The 16,171-nt window shown below is 43.4% G+C and overlaps 1 protein-coding gene and 1 long non-coding RNA gene across 4 annotated transcripts in view; one reads left to right on the top strand and one right to left on the bottom strand.

Moving 5' to 3' along the window:
* Window positions 1-596: 596 nt before the first annotated feature.
* Window positions 597-7,170, bottom strand: LOC141558110 (uncharacterized). Of its 3 annotated transcripts, none has more exons than XR_012486965.1 (4): window positions 7,054-7,170; window positions 3,413-3,672; window positions 2,442-2,613; window positions 597-1,028 (listed from the first exon to the last, which is right to left on the bottom strand). It is a non-coding gene; the product is annotated as an uncharacterized LOC141558110 (long non-coding RNA). The 3 variants fall into 3 exon arrangements; XR_012486957.1 differs by lacking the exon at window positions 7,054-7,170 and adding an exon at window positions 4,833-6,350; XR_012486962.1 differs by lacking the exon at window positions 7,054-7,170 and adding an exon at window positions 5,369-6,350.
* The window catches only part of EWSR1 (EWS RNA binding protein 1), a 28,457-nt gene continuing 18,741 nt past the window's right edge, over window positions 6,456-16,171 (top strand). The window contains 4 exon segments of the mRNA XM_074294729.1: window positions 6,456-6,869; window positions 12,033-12,069; window positions 12,221-12,272; window positions 14,493-14,616. Of these exon segments, the coding sequence (XP_074150830.1) occupies window positions 6,857-6,869; window positions 12,033-12,069; window positions 12,221-12,272; window positions 14,493-14,616 (226 nt within the window). The 5' untranslated portion in view covers window positions 6,456-6,856.

Below are 16,171 nucleotides of genomic sequence, written 5' to 3'. Positions count from 1 at the left end.
CCAAGAAACCAGTTTTCTTTTATTTACGGTCTGAGAAGCCTGACACTTTCCCTGCCCCATTCCTTGTTTTAAAGGGTACCAGTGTTTATTTTCTTCTTCAAAATCACAGCCTGAGCTGGAAAGAACTTTAGAGACGATTTCTAAGGTTAAAAAAACTAGGAGACCTGAGGTCAAGTCCTTCCTCTGACTCGTTATAATAATCAGATTATAATATTAGAATTCTATATTGATTATAATGATAATGGCTAACAATACCAATCAGAACATCAAAGGGATTCTTTGCAGAATTTGAGGAAAATAATCATTCATTTAGAAAAAGAAATCAAATGGGACAAATAATATGGAACCTCAAATTATACTATGGAGCAGCAGTCATGAAACCATCTGGGATTGGTTAAAAAAAATACAGATCGATTGAACGGACTAGACAAGAAGAATCAGAAGCAGCAGAACTCAACACAACGTTGGAAAAAATGGAAAAATATAAATTACCCAGAGGAAAACTTTCTACTTCATAAAAAAAGAAAAAAAAAAGAAAAGAAAAAGAAAAAGCTACTGGGCCGATTGGAAAGCAGAAATTAGGATTAGACCAATACTTTGTACCATATTTCACATTGTTTGTCATTTATTTTTGAAGAGAGTTGACAATATCATGGGATGGTGTCTTGACTTGTGCATGAATTCGATTCAAGTAAAACCAAATTTCAAAAAGTTTTCAGCCTCGCTCTTCCATTGAAGTCTAGTAGCAGGACAAAGTCAAGATGACGAGTAACAGTCCAAGATGTAACCGATGACCATGTCTGAATAAGCACCTACTTCAAGTGCCATTGGGGTCAACTGGAACAAATTGTTGTCATCTGCCCCTTCTGCCATGCTTGGGGTAGAAAATCCTTTAGCTCAGTCTGTGGGAACTGAATGTAAATCACAACGTGGCATTTTCACTTTCGTTGTTGTTTGCTTGAATTTTCTTTTTCACTTTTTTTCTTTTTGATCTGATTTTTCTTGTGCATCAAGATAAATATGTATGCCTAAAAAATAAAATAAAACATTACTTAAATAGTAAAAAAAAAAAAAAAAAGAAAAAATCCTCTACCTCACCAAAGTGTTTGAAGCCTGTCAGTTACCTTCAACGATATACCCTTTTACTGAGAGTTTTACCAGAGTGCGCCTACTGTGTTTCTTGGAGCCACAGGTGAAAGTTGAATGAAGGCAGACACTAAATACAGATAAGTGGCAGTGAAAAGGCTTCCATAAGTCTTCACATCAGAAATGCCAATTTTCTCTGAACATACTATATACACGTACAGGACATTTTCCACACTATATTCCAAATGGAGAGATGACCTTAATATTTAAGATCATATTATTTTAAAAATTAAGAAAGAAATATATCTCCCTCACAGTTATGGATAGGTGAATTCTTAACCAAATAAGAGATAGAGGCAATTATAAAAGAAAATAGATGATCTTGATTACTTGCAACTGAAACACATCTGCACAAACAGAAACAATGCCCCTACAATAAGAAGGGAGTGATGGAATGGAAAAAAAAATCTTCATATCAAATTTCTCTGATAAGTGTCTAGTATTCAAGAAAGAGAAACAATAAATATGTGTGTATCATTTAACATGTATAAGACTACCTGCCATCTAGGGGAGAGGGTGAGGGGAAGGAGGGGAAAATTTGGAACAAAAGGGAGTGCAAGGGATAAAAAATTACCCATGCATATGTACTGTCAAAAAATTATAATTATAAAATTAATTGAAAAAATTTAAATAAATGTGGGTATGTATATATATATATATATATATACACATATGTAATAGCCATTCCCCAATAAATAAGTGGTCAAAAGATATGAAAAATTCTTTTAAAAAAGAATTACAAAGTATTCACAACAGAGAATGCTCCATATCTGAAATAAGAAAAATAAAAATAAAAACAACCCTGAGGTTTCATTGCATGCTGCAAATTAGCAAAGATGACAAAATATAGCAGGAAAAGGTTAATAGAAGTCAACATTGTAGGGGTTGTAGGAAGGTAGGCAGATCGACATATGTGACAACTTTTTTGGAAATCAATTAGGAATTATACAAGTAAAACTATTGACTAAAATGTCCACAAGCTTCTATCCCTGGCCTTTATGCTTCAAAGTATACTGCAGTGGTCATTGATAAGAAGAAAGTCCCCATAAACTCCAAAGTATTTATAGCAGCACTTTTTGAAGTAGCAAAGACTTGGATACAAAGTAGATGCTCATCTACTGTGGAATGGCTAAACAAGTCTATCTGTGGTCTTGAAGAGCCTGAAATATTAAAAGTTTAGTGGACAGATGGGGAAACTGAGGCCCAGAGAGAGAGAGAGAGAGAGAGACCATCCCATAGTCACATAGAAGCTATTCCACACTCTTGCCGGGTACTCTGGGAGGGAGGTCACTAACCTGGTTAGGCCAGTTTTTCCCATAACAAAGTCAGGCCAGGTGATCAGTTGCTTTTTCTGAGTGCTTTTGTAGATTTTGCCCATTGACAGTTAGCTCACTAATTAAGTACTGAACTAAAAAGACACTGTGGAAAGGGAAAATGCACAGGCCCTGTGCTCAAGGAACTTCTGTTCTGTGGAGAAAACACAATTTCACAGTTGAGCAAATAAAAGATTTAAAAAACAAATACAAATTCGTTTTGTCAGGTAATCAATAAAAAATTATTAAGCACCTAGTATGTTCCAGGCACTAGAGATAGAAAGAAAATCATGGGCTTTTCTCTTGGGAAATTCATATTTTAGTGGAAAAAGCATCATTTAAATGGAAGATGATCTCAGGCAAGGGGTTTTCACCTTTCAACCTTCTGACAGGAGGAGCCTGTGGACCCGATCTCAGAATCATGTTTTTCAAAGTATAATATACATAGGATTATAAAGGAAATCAATGATAGTAAAATATAGTTATTAATTAAAGGTAAATTAAGAATTTCTTAGAAGAAAAGGGGTGGGGATGAGGAAGAGAAACAGGAAACATTTTCTGCTGAAAGTGGGACTTGAGTTCAGTGTGAAGAAAGCCAGCGGAGCTGAGGCAGAGCACTCCAGATGTGAAGGCTATAGATGGAGTGTCACATAGAGGCAAGCTGAGGAAGGAAAGTTTTCTTGAAGTCTGAGAGCAGCTAGGGGTTCTAAGTAGCCTCGAAGAAGGAGAACATTCCTGTGACAATCATTAGCTCATTTAAGATTGGGAAACAAAACAGTGCCTAAAGTTAATCTGATTCTCTCCTTTTGTTTTAGAAGTTCATTTTATGTATGGGATTACATGCCATGGGGGGGCGGGGGGAGGGAGTGGAGGGAGGGAGGGGATAATTTGGAAAAATGAATAAAAAAAAAAAGTTCATTTTAGATGACAAGTTCTGAGTTCATCACACTTACTCTGAGCCCCCGGTTCAGAAAATTCCCAATATTCTGACAGGCTAGGTTCCCACTTGGTTCTTCAGGGATCTTATGGAAATGTCACACTTGCTTCAACCTTTCCAGGCCAGATTCTCCAATCCTCTCCCTCCTTGTTCTGAAGTAGTTTCTTCCTTTTCTGCACCACCACAAGATGGCTTTGATTCGGGTGTACAGGCCCTGTTCACACTCTCTGCTTATTTTGTCTTTCCTTTCAATTGGTTTTGCCTGAATTTGTATTCCTGCCAAGGTACCAGGCACACAGTAAGATTTAATTAGTGGTTGTCGATTGGCTATTCAGCCTTTGATTCAAAGCAAAAATTGTTCCTGTCTGACAAAATTACTTGTGAGAAAAATGCTCTTTGGAGTCCTCCATTTACTAGGTACTAGGGATGCAAAGACAGCAGTCCCTGCCCTCAAGAAGCTTACATTCTCCTGGAAGGGCCAAGTGGGTTTCCTGGCCACCAGAGCAGCCCTCTTTGTCATACTATTTGAGTTCTCTTTGCTCTCAAACTGGAGTGCCCTTTACTTTCGAACTTACTATCTATAAGCACAATCAATAGTCAATGAATATCACTTAACAAGGCCTACTTCTTCCCCTGGTTCTTTAATCCCTCCCTTCTGCTTGTCCTTCCTCGTTTTTTCAAGTCCCAACTCATTTCTGAAGTTTTTCAGACTTAGAGGTCAAAGGGATTTTTTTTCAGACTTAGAGGTCAAAGGGATTTTTATAGATATTTAGTTGTAGAGAGCAGAGGATCACACTTGAGACCTTGGAGTAATGCAGTGAGCAGCCAGATGGCTCAGTGCATAGAGCGCACACTCTAGGGTTAGGAGGATCTGAGTTCAAATCTGCCCTCAGACACAATAATAATAATAATAGAGGGTGGAACTTTGGGAAAGTAAACTTGAAACAAGGTGTTAACTCAGTGGAATTGATGAGATGATGGTTCTCTAGTTTACACATACTTAGCTCTTAGCCTGGGGATGGAATGGTTCTAGTTATGTAATTGTAATCGGGCACCTCACCTGGGGACAAAGTCAGACTCAGAAGTGAGACTGTCAGAGTGCTGGAAGAGACTGGGTCACACCAGTGTAAGACTGTGTTGTCCAAAGACTTTGGACTCTGTTCTTGTCCATTCTCGTCCAGTCTGTCCTGCCAAGGTCCTTCCGGAGGATCTCCAGAAAGCTAGCCGGGACATTACATAACCCCAATTACCTTGGGGGAAAAACAAAGCCGACTGGACAGTATTTTGGTCACTGTACCCCAGATGAAGCAGCTTTGCAGAGTCAATAGGGTCTAGACGTGGAGATAGAAAGCCCTGAGTTCTAATCCTCCCTTGTGTACTTAATAACTCTGTGATTATTATAGGCAGCTCATTTCACCTCTGTATAAACAACGTACATGCCCAGGAAATTGGAGATAATCATCCAGAAAGGCACTGGAATGAAGGAGGATTATGTTAGACTTCTGGAAGATGGGATTTTAGCGGAGCTTTGGAAGTCCAGAAAGCTGGCTGGAGGTGGAGATGGGGAAGGAGACAATTTCAGGCAAACACCTGGAGGTGGGAAATGAGAATTCTAGGATAAAAAACAGACAAGAGGCAGTGCCTGTGGGTATTAGGTGTAATAAAACTGGAAAGATAGGAAGGTGCCAGGGTATAAAGGGTTATGAACACCAAACAGGATTTGATACTTGGTCCTGGAGATAACAGGGAGCCACTGAAGGGTATGGAGCAGGGCAGTGGTGACATGGTCAGACCTGCATGAGGCCCTTAGACAAGGATGGGGACGGAGGGGGGAGGGGACATATTGGATGCGGGAGGCGAGGGTGACGCCGCGGGAGCAGCGGGAGAGGGGGTTTGTGGGGCGGCCAGGAGTCAGAGCAGGATGTGTGACCGTGGATAAGTCGTTTCACTCTGGGTGCCTCGGTTTCCTCACCTGTAAAGTGAGCTAGAGAAGGAACCGGCAAAGCCCTCCAGTGTCTCCCAGACTCCCGAGGGGTCCAAGAATGTGAGCCGGCTGGAGCCCCCCGCAGGAGCTTTATGGGCACTTTCTCTTCTGAAAGGACTTTGAAACCTGTGTCCGCCCGTCCCCCGCAGGTAGATTATGAGCTCCCGGCGGGCACACGGGGCTCTCGCTCTTGCTCAGCCCGATTTGCGGATTAAAAATGCACCCGCTCCGGGGAGTCAATCCACGACCTCTAAGGGCTTCCTGGGAGCGCCGGCCGCGCGGCGCTTTCGGGCGTTCCGGAGCCCTCCCTGCGGGGCATTTTAACGTGGGGGCCCGGGAGTGCCCCGGGGACGCCTCCCACGTCAGGGCCATCCCTCTCCGCCGGGTGCAGGCCGGCCCGCGGCGCCCCGGCTCTCCAGGCGGTGCTCTCGGGCTTGCTTTGGGTTTTCCCCTCTTCTTGTTAACTTTTTGTCCCTTACAAGGCAGGGGAGAGGGAGGGGAGGAGAGAGAAATGTCCGCAAAAGCAGAATTTAAAACGTGGGGACCGCCCGCAGCCCAAGAACAAGGAGTAACGGGATCCCAAACGAGAGGTCGGCCGGCTAACCCCGCCCGAGGGCTTCTGGAGAGGGGACCGTCTCTTCCTCACTGCCCGCATGACCTTGGATAAGTCACTTTCCCCGAGGGTTTCATTTTTTTGTTCCTTTCAGCTCCAAATCCCAAAATGGGAGCTCCCTCCTCTTCCCCGGGCCTCAGTTTCCTCAACTGCAAAATGGGCCCCGGACGGGCCGGGCCAATCCCGGGTCAGCTCTCCGGAAAGGGCGTGTTCTCCTCGGAGGGGCGGGCGGCAAGGACTCCTGGGTGTCCAACCCAGGCTTCCAGAACCAAGGGCACCGAGACCCAAGGCTGCGTGCCCCCGACCTTCTCTAGGCCGGCCCATTCGGAAAGTGCCATTTGAAACAGGCCCGAGGTTCGCCCCAAAGAGCCCAACCTGCGCTTCCCGCTACACTCCCCCCACCAGGATTAGTCAGCAGTTGAGCCACGGCCCCACGATCCCTTCCCCCAACGATCTCGCTCCTCTTCGTTTTTCCTCCGGGAGGCCTATTGTGAAACGGTCCCTAACAGCCTCAGGACTGAACCATTGTCCAAATCTCCGCCTCGTCGGGGAGTTGGATCCGAGACCGCCCCACCCCCAGGGCCAGTCCGTAGAGGCGGCTCGTGGCGCTTCCGGAGATACTTAGACGCCCCCAGCCTCCGGACCCCACCCCCTCCCTACTTGGGAAAGTGTTGGGTCGGAAACCCCTCCCCTCGCCTCACTCCACCTCATTCGCCTCTTCCCCTCCTCCCCCGGAGGACCAATCCGAGTGGTAGAGCCCGAGGTTGTGCGGTCCGCGCCTGCGCAGTGCGGCGCCGAGAGGGCAAGCGACCGAGGGAGAGAGAGACGGACGTTGAGAGAACGAGGAGGAGGAAGGAGAGAAAATGGCGTCCACGGGTGAGTATGGCGCCGGGCCGCAGGGCCGGCTTGGGGGGCTCGGGGCGTGCCGCGTCGGCGGCCGGGGGAACCGAGTTCTTCGTGGATGAAGACGACACCGCGGGGGGCTTCTCGGGGGGCGGGGGCAAGGGAGTGGGGGGCGGCGGCGCTGCCCGGCGGGCCGTGGGGCGGGATTGGGGCCTACCTCGCTTCCCCTCCCCCCGCGGGCGGGTGGGATTCTGGAACCTTCCGCCGTCCCCTCCCCCACACCGGGCGCTCTGGCGGGTGGGCGGGGAGCGGGCCGGGATGGGGGGGGCGGCTGCGGCTCGTTGCGGCGGGGGCGGGGAGGGGGCTCGAGGCGGCGGCGGGGGCGCGCGGCGAGAGGGGAGGGAGTCGGGCGTGCGCGCGCGCTCCCGCTCCCGCCGCTTCGCGCCCGGGCTCGCGCTGGTTCGGCCGGGCCGCGGTCCTCCGCCCGCCGCCGCCTCCATTGTGTCCCCGGGCGAGGCCTCGCCGCGGCCCGCGTTCCCTGCCCGCCACGTGGGCCTGCCCTTACCGGGGCCCGCGGCCGTCACGCCCTTGGAATGGAAGCTCCTCGAGGGCAGTGCCGTTTGTTTTTCTTCCTCCGCCTCCCGGGCCTGCGAACTCGCTGGCGCCGGGGGAATGCCGGTTGGAGGGGCTTGAGCGGCCATGCACCGCCCTCTTGCGTCTCCCTGCCCCCCGGGGCCCGGGGTTCTCGGTCACGGCCTTCCCCCCCTCCTCTCCCTTGTTCTCCCCGCTGTCATTTCTCGGGGGGCAGAGGACCTGTCACCTCCCGCTCCTCCGGACGGCGGCGGCCCCAGGAGGTGGCGCAGGTGCCCTTCGTTATTGCCTCCTGCGAGAAACTGAGGCAGGTCCTCCGGGTCGCGAGGGCGAGCTGGCCTTCGCAGCGCCCGGAGGGTAGAGTCCGCACTGTCGCCCTGCCTTTGTCTGTACCAGCGCCCCCCGTTTGTGCTGCCCAGCCAAGGGTCCTGGGTCTGCAGCGGCGGCACAGCTGGGAGCGGGCACAGAGAGGCCTCTTTGGGCCTTTTAATCCCGGCCTTGCGAACGCCCTTTTGAAAATAAACTGAAAAGGGAAACGCTGAGCTAACAGTTTTTGATAAGGGGAAATGGCTTGTTCTTTGCTCCGATTTTGAAAGGCAGCCTGGATCCTTTGGGAGGGATTGTGTCCGGCCTTTGTGAAGTTCGGGACCCCACGGGGAGTCAGGTGTTGGGACGAGAGGCTGCATTGGGTCTGACACGGGCTTTAGAGCTGGGAAAGGTCTGCATTGGACTTTAAACTGTCTCCAGAGGTTTTCCCAGCTGATTAGTAGGTGGGTTGGGGTCTCCAAAGCCTGATACTCCTGCAACCCAACCATTTGGGAACTCTGATCTCAAAAAAAAACAAAGGTTAGAAAGTGTCCTGAATGATGGCTAAGAAATCTTTGTACCTTTTGGTAAAACCTTTGTTGGAAAACCTGGTTGATTCCCTGCCTTTGGGCAGAAGGAAAGTTGTTGACTTGCTTGATTCTATGATTTAGTTTAAAATATAATGAAAAGGAAGGATTTCTCGCACTTAGAAGTGGGTCAGCTCAGATGTAACAAACTGTTCTTAGAGGTTCGGTGTATTTTATTTTCTGGGATACTTGGAGCCTCTTGCAGGCCCTCACCTTGCATTAGGTCTCTGCCCTCTGCATGTCAGGGTCCTGAGGCACTCTGGTTTCTATTTATCCCTAAGCTGACAAGTAAAACCTGGGCCTTATATGATACAGACCTAAGTAAGATTGAATGACTTAAAAAAAAAACCTTTGTGTGAAATGCATAAAGGATGGTAGTGCACAAGTAGATCTTTTTCTTTGAGCCTCATCTTTTTTGCTTTGGGGGGAATTGCTCTTGATTTTGCTTAAAAATCGATTTGGAAAACTCCCCCCCTTCATCAGAAGGTACTTTCTGATTTTGATAGCTAATAAAAAGATATCAAGTTAGTGTAGAATCAGTCACTAATTACCTCATAGTGGCTCAGTGAATACTTACTTAAGGGTATTTTCAGTTTTCTTCTTTGCTTCTATTCTACCTTTGTGAGGTTGAGAAGGAATAACCTTTGTTAAAAATATATGACTTACCTAGTTGTGTAAAAAGTAGTTTGTTGTTTTTCAATACAGCAAAACTGAATTAAATTAGCTGTGTCTTCGAAGTCATCCTCACCACTCTGGAATTTAGTCCTTTTTTTTTTTTTTTTTTTCCTTTTTGCTTACTAGTATAATATAAAGATAGTAAAAAGCTACAAATCTTTGTAAGATTTTGAGCTCCACTTCTGCAGAATAAGATTGGACATAGATCAGAAATTCTTAGCCTTTTTTGTGTTATAGTTCTCAATGGTACTTTGCATCCCCTCAATGTTTTTAATGCATTTTTTTTTTAAATAAAAGAAGCTAGTTACAGTTATAAAAAATTTAAATATGTGGACCCCAGATTAAGGACCATGAACTAGATCATTGTCTGAGATTCTCTTTTCAGCTTTAAAGTAGTTTTTTTTTTAAGACATTTCGTCTTAAGACTCTTGATAATAGCAGTAATAATAATAATGGCTAGCATTTATATAGTGCCTTTATGGGCTGGGCATGGAACTTAAGTCTTTCACAGATATTGCATTGATCTTCATAACAACTTGAGAGAGGGGAAAGGCTGTGCTACCGTTATCTTCACTTTACAGTTGAGGAAACTGAGGCTGAGAACAATTAGGTCCTTGTCCGGGTCACACAGTAAGGAAGATTCTGAGTTTCGATTTGAACTTTCTTGACTTCTGGCCTAGTGCTTTATCTACCAGGTCACCGAGCTATTTCAACTTTTTATAAAAAGCTCATACATAATCTGTAGTTTTATGGCAAATCTGAGAGCCACTGTAGATTTGATTATTATTGATTAGTATTTGATGATTATACAGTATGATTAGTAAAAGCTGTGTAACATTTTGTGTTTGTGATGTTTTGTGCTTATGGAAGAAAATGGCTTTAAATAACTGGGGCTTGGCTTTTTGGTATGTTTTGCTGAAACTTTTTATCAAAAATGGAGAATTGCTGATGATTCTTTTAAGATTTCAGCAACAGCTTTGTTAATTTAATGCTTTGATCTAAACAAACCCCCCCAAAAACAACAACCCACCCCCTATTGTGCAAAAATACACTTGTAAAAATAAAATTGAGATGTCAGTGATTTCCAAACTGATGCAGTGATGAAGATCACAGGTCAGGTAGTTTTAAATATGACTAGAGTGAAAATGTTTGATATTTAGATCATTTTATTTGGTCAGAAGAAAATTTGCCCCAGGAAGGATGTTACTGGAAATGTTTGAGATTTTATTGAATAGATTTCTATTTATCGTAGATAGCTTAGGCAGATGGTGGTGAGTGATGAGTCAGGATTTTTGAAGCAGTATGGGGGGGGGAAGTTGAAAAAGTTACATGTTATATACTGAAAAGATAAATAGATTTGAAAGATGCTGGAAAAAGATGAGAAACAGCTCTCGCCCAAGGGCAGAGGATTTAAAGGTGGACTAGAATCCACAAAGAGTAAAACTGTTGCCTTTGAAGGAACAAGAGTGGACTTTTTTGTTTCAACCTTTATGGTTGTATCTTTCTTAGAACAAAGTGTGCATTCTTCCCTGTTGAGGAAAATACTTCTTTGCTTGATATAGACTATTTTGCCATAGTTGTCATACTTTGCTTATTTTTAAATCCATCAAGCTCCCCACTCCCACCTATGTTTTAACAGTGCAATTTAACATTTGTTAACTCAGCCTTCCAATTTTTCCCCCCATTAACTCATCAAGACATTTGTTTCTCGATAGAAATTACTTGTTTATATTGCATTGCTTTGTTTGCTGGTAAGATTGGAAAAAATCGACTTATTAATACTAATTTATTTGTGGGCTAGGTTCCACTAGTAACAAGTGAAACAGTTGTCTCAGAATAAGAGAATTCCCATTCTGAATATTCTCTGAATAATTTTTTCAGAGTTTCTCTTGAATTATCCACATGGGTACCATTAGGCGGCAGTTATTGGAAAGTAAATTTTTTTTTAAAAATATTCTCTCTCCCCCCCTCCCATATTTATATGCTTTAAAGGATATGAGAGAACATATTAATTTTGTTTTAAATAAGACTGTTCTTATGAGGGGAAATGAAATAGTCCTTTTTTCTCCCTTTACCCCAATGTGCTATAACATCGAAAATGAAAGTTTGATATGAAAATTGATAGAGTTTTTGCTGCTATCTATACATGCCTACTGTGTTTGTGGCCTTGTGTGATTAAATATTATGTCTTTGGCTGAGGTTGTGAGCTAAGTTAGTGTTTGAGGCCTAGTTTAAACTCAGCATTTTCTGATTCTAGGCTCAGTCTAGTCTATCCCCTGAGGACTGCATTCAGGGGTCATGAGCTCCTAGCTAGAAAGGGCTTTGGAGATTGGTCTAACTCCACTCATCTGTGCGTAAGGAAGGTGACCATGCTGCCCTATGGTCACTTAGGCAGGAAGCAGCAGAGTCAGGATTTGAATCCAAATGCAATGTTTTTTTCCATTCTTACTTGTCTGTCTTTCCTCACCTACAATTTAATTTGGGGGTAAGTGGGGAGGCTCAGATACTTCACGCCTCTCAGACTCAGTTTTCTTATCTGTAGAATGGGGATTATAGTAAGTACTTGCCTCCCAGATCAAATGAGAGATTTTTGAAGTGCTTTGCAAATCTAGAGCACTATATAAATGTGAGTTCTTACTAGGGTCCTGACCTTGAGATCAGTCTTATGATCAGAGGTTATGTATTTGAGATCTGTAGGCAGAGCACTGGCAGCATCTGGGCAGCTCAGGAATCTATAAGAAATTAGATCCCATGACCTTGGCTTTAGGAGCAGGCACTATGTTCTATCTAGTTGAGCTAACTCAGAAATTTAAATGTTTAGTGACCTTGATTTTTAAAAAATTACTTAGCAAGTAATTGGACTCCATTTTTAGTATGGCATATGAGAATGTGACCATTTTCTTTCATGTTACTCTGTAAGTGAACCCCACTCCCCAAATTTAGGATTTCCCACTTGACATTTGTTTTGCTTGTTTTTGCCTTGTACTCTTCACCTCTGCTTTATTTAACCTATTCTTTTCCTCCTTCTCTCCTCTAGACTATAGTACCTACAGTCAAGCTGCAGCCCAGCAGGGGTAAGTAATGTTCATCGCTCTATTACCATAGACATTAAGAGGTCCAGGCACAATATTTCTTTCATTTTGCCCCCCTCAACACACAAGCTGTGATGGCAGCCTGTATATTCATTTGGTATATTCAGTATTTGCCCTCTATCTCTCTTTACAGCTACAGTGCTTATGCAGCCCAGCCAGCTCAAGGATATGCACAGACCACCCAGGTAATCTTGACACATATGTATATTTGCTAGGGTTATTGTACCAGCCTGTTCAAACAGCAGCCGGAACAGACGGATTTTTGACTTTACACCTGAACTTAATTTAGGCTTTTTTGACAAAAATGTAGGAGTTGTGTTTAAAGAAATGCAATTTTTCCTGAATATATAATATCCCTGTGGGCATCAGTATACCTCAGAGTGATTTTGTTTGTAGAAGTGTAATTAGTCTATAGTTTTAGGCAAATTACTAAACCTCTTTGAGCCTGTATTTCCTCACTGAAAAATGGGAAATCTGTAATGCTTTAGAATCACAAGGTCTAACTAGAGCACCAGAAGTAACACAGGTGCCTGTTATAACATGAATTTCTGAATATTAGCCATTTCCAGACCAGGAAGGTCAACTTTTAGGAATCTCTCATTATTTTATTTTCATGGAACTGACTTCTGACCCTCTGCAACTTTTCATGCTTTCTAGTTCTACCCTTTGGGATACTTGAATGTGGCTATTCTGATTCCCTCTTCTTTAAGCTAAACACTCCCATTTCCTTCAATCAATCCTTGTGTGTTCTGCACTTGAGTCCCTTAATCATTTTTGTTACCCCTTTTTTGGATGCACCTCAGTTCATCTTCCTAAAATATAATACCCAATTGATAGCAATGCACAGTTATATAATCTTTTAAAAATTGTAGAGACTCACATAATATTATCTAGTATAAGATAATATTACTTAAACCTCAGTTACTGTATAGGGTTATGGTGAGAATATTATCCAGGATCCTAGCTGCTTTGAACTGTCACCTTTTTTTGGGGGGGGGTCGTCATGCTTTTCTTTAAGTGGGTGTTAAGAACACATTAGGTTTTTCAGCTGCCATAACACACACACACACACACACTTTTGCAGATGAATTATTAACTTGATATGTTTCACCCATCTTGTCCTTGAGAAGTGGATGGACCAAATATAAGACTTAGAATTTTATTAATGTCAGCACATGATGTAGAGGCAATATGACATAGCAGGTAGATTGTTGGGCCTGGAGATAGAACTCCTCAGGGTTGGGGGAAAGCAAGTAGCTCCCAGGCTGGGAGCTCCTTCACCTAAGAAATAACAGATCCTTTCTGTATTCACATACGTTTTTGACTTTTTGGAATCTTGTTGATCTAAGCTTAGCAATCACACCTGTGTTTCAATTCCATGTTGGTCATTATTGTTTTCTGTAGGCCAGAGACTTCCCAGAAAGGGCCTTCTCCCTTTCCTTTGACCCCAATGTTGGCCTATTTGCTTCTTTGATCGTCCCCTTTTTTCCAATGTAATTGTTGGGAAGAAAGGTGAACTGCAAACATAATAAAAATGTAAATAAAAAAAGTAAAAATTTAAATAAGGAAACTTGAGGGGTGTTGTGTGACAGAACTGTCCCTTCTCATTTTTTAAAGTTTAACACCAAATTTGAAATGTTCTGTGACTTCAAGTTAATTTCTAATCTGCACCATGAAAAGCTTCCTGGGTACAACCATGATGTTCTGACTGACAATTCTTGTGTAACTGGTCCTTCAGATTAAGCCAGTGAGAATGGTAATGCTCAAAGGCAAAAGAACAGTAAATTTCTTGTCTACTTTTAAATATTACGGATTGTTTTAGTTCAAAAGGTAGTGTTCTTCCAGCTCGCTTATTTTCGTAAGCTATAGCATGTTCACATCCATTTTCTTTCAAGTGATTATAACTGTTAGTCTGTGCTTTTTAATCAGATGCATGCCCAGGTGACCAAAATATCCTCTGGTGAACTCAGACTTACTTTCATTCCCTCTCTGGGCTTTTCTTGTATCATTTGCTTCTGTCTCCTGATCCAGCTCTGGCAGGCTGACACCTGGGTCCTCATTACTTTCCCTTTCTTCAAAGTTGGCTTGGAGTTTGGCTGATTAAAGAGCCAAGCAGGGCCTTTGACTTCAGGAGTTCGGGTTACCAAAATGCAAGAAATTGAGTAAGAGATAACAAGCACTCATTCATGTTTGCCTTGGAGATTTTGCCTGGCCTGCAGAGTGTGGATTAAATGCCAGAGCTCAGATTCCACATGACAGCACATCCCTCTCCTGTGGCTCTCCTGCCTAGAAAAGAGTTCGTCTGGACTTTGTCCTTCTGGGTAGTAATTTAGAAATTGAACAGTAAACGGAGCGGCTCAGCTGGAGGTTTGATACTAAACCTTTGTGGTTTCTCTTTGGAGCAGGCATATGGGCAACAAAGTTATGGAACCTATGGGCAACCTACTGATGTCAGCTATACACAGGCTCAGACAACCGCAACGTATGGGCAGACTGCATATGCAACCTCTTACGGACAGCCTCCAACAGGTAAGAACTGTTAGATCCTGTTCCTCCATCCTCTATCAATTAGGCTAAGCTTGGCCCAAGGCTTGTTAAAATTAGAGTCTTTGGTATATGTTCTGGCTCACTATCACAACTTTTGTTGATTAATACTCTGACTAAAATGTAGAGGGGCTGAGTTATAGGGAAGAGAAACCTGCCCTTTAAATATATTTTTAGAGATTTTGAGTATTGGCCTATAGCTTTGGGATTAGATAGTTATACAGAATGCTTCAAGGCTACAATAACACTCAGTCTCAGATGCTGATGTTTTAGCTAGTTTTAGTTAATCTGGCTCTGACTCCATCCAAAGGTGCACCCTCTACTTTGTACTTTCCATTACAAGGGACTAGTATAGGTTTGGCTTTCCTGCTCATTCTTGCATGGGGAATGCTTTGTCATCTTCGGTAACTCTGTGATGTTAATTAACCTTTTAGGTGTTTTCATGTATTTATCCCTAAAATCTAATACCACATCACTCAACAGCAGCATCAAAAGGTGCTCTTAGGTGCCATTTACAAACCTATGTATTTTCAGCTTAGTTTGGGGAGGGATTTCTTTTTTTCTTAAATATAATTGTGGCTGCCCTCTCCCTAAGGTATTTCATGTGATGATTATCCAGCTGTCTTCTATTCTCTAAAGGGCAGACTGCATAGTTAGACATGTTTAGAGAATCAAACTACTACCCTTTGTGGTTGTTTGTCTATGATTTTTAGTCCAGACATACATTTAACTTGGTCTTCATCAACTTTCAGTTATATTCGTGGATGTTTTGGGGTACTAAAAATATCGATAATTAGGACAAATTATATTGTGACGTGTTTGGGTTTAAAATGGAGTAAATGAAAGCACATATGGTACATGGTATTTGTTTCTGCTCACTTTTGAGTTAACATTTCTGGCTCCTCTCATATTCTGTGTACAAGATGTTTAAGTCTGCAAAATTATTAGAGGCTTAACTTCAAACTCCATACAGTGAGCCTAGTATGAATTCTTCGTGTATCAAAGACTTTGAAGGAAGAACCCTAGCACAGCTCATTTGACTCTAGATTAGACTGTTGAGAAATGAACACTTTGTAAGTGCCAGTTGGTGTGTGGCTGATTAACATTGAAAACATTCACTGCAAATTTTCCCCATGATAATTGCAACTGGGGGAACTTGAATAACATGGGACACATTTCCTATGGTTCTGTGCACTTGATGTTATTCATTTGAAATGAAGTGTGTTTTGAATACGAATGGTCCAGGTTAGATTTGCTTTTACTTTTAATATGTGTTTATAGAGTTGGTATTTTCTTAAGCACTTCTTTGTGCCAAGCTCTATGCCAGGGTTAGTTTTACCAAGACAAAGAAGAAACAGTCCCTGCTCCCCTGAAAGAGCTGGCCATCTGTGGAACTGGTGTAGCATGTACACAGACGTGATCAGACAAGAGAAGGAGGGGAGAAGAAGGGAGCAGAAGATCCGAACACATGGGATCAGGGAAGGCAGTGGTTCTAGGCAGAGGGCATCCGCATACGGGAAATAAAGAGCTTTGAGGGTGG

The sequence above is a fragment of the Sminthopsis crassicaudata genome, chromosome 1 (genome assembly GCF_048593235.1).
Source record: "Sminthopsis crassicaudata isolate SCR6 chromosome 1, ASM4859323v1, whole genome shotgun sequence".
NCBI lineage: Eukaryota > Metazoa > Chordata > Mammalia > Dasyuromorphia > Dasyuridae > Sminthopsis > Sminthopsis crassicaudata.
The sequence above is the reverse complement of the archived record's forward strand: the minus strand, read 5'-3'. Positions and strand labels throughout refer to the sequence as shown.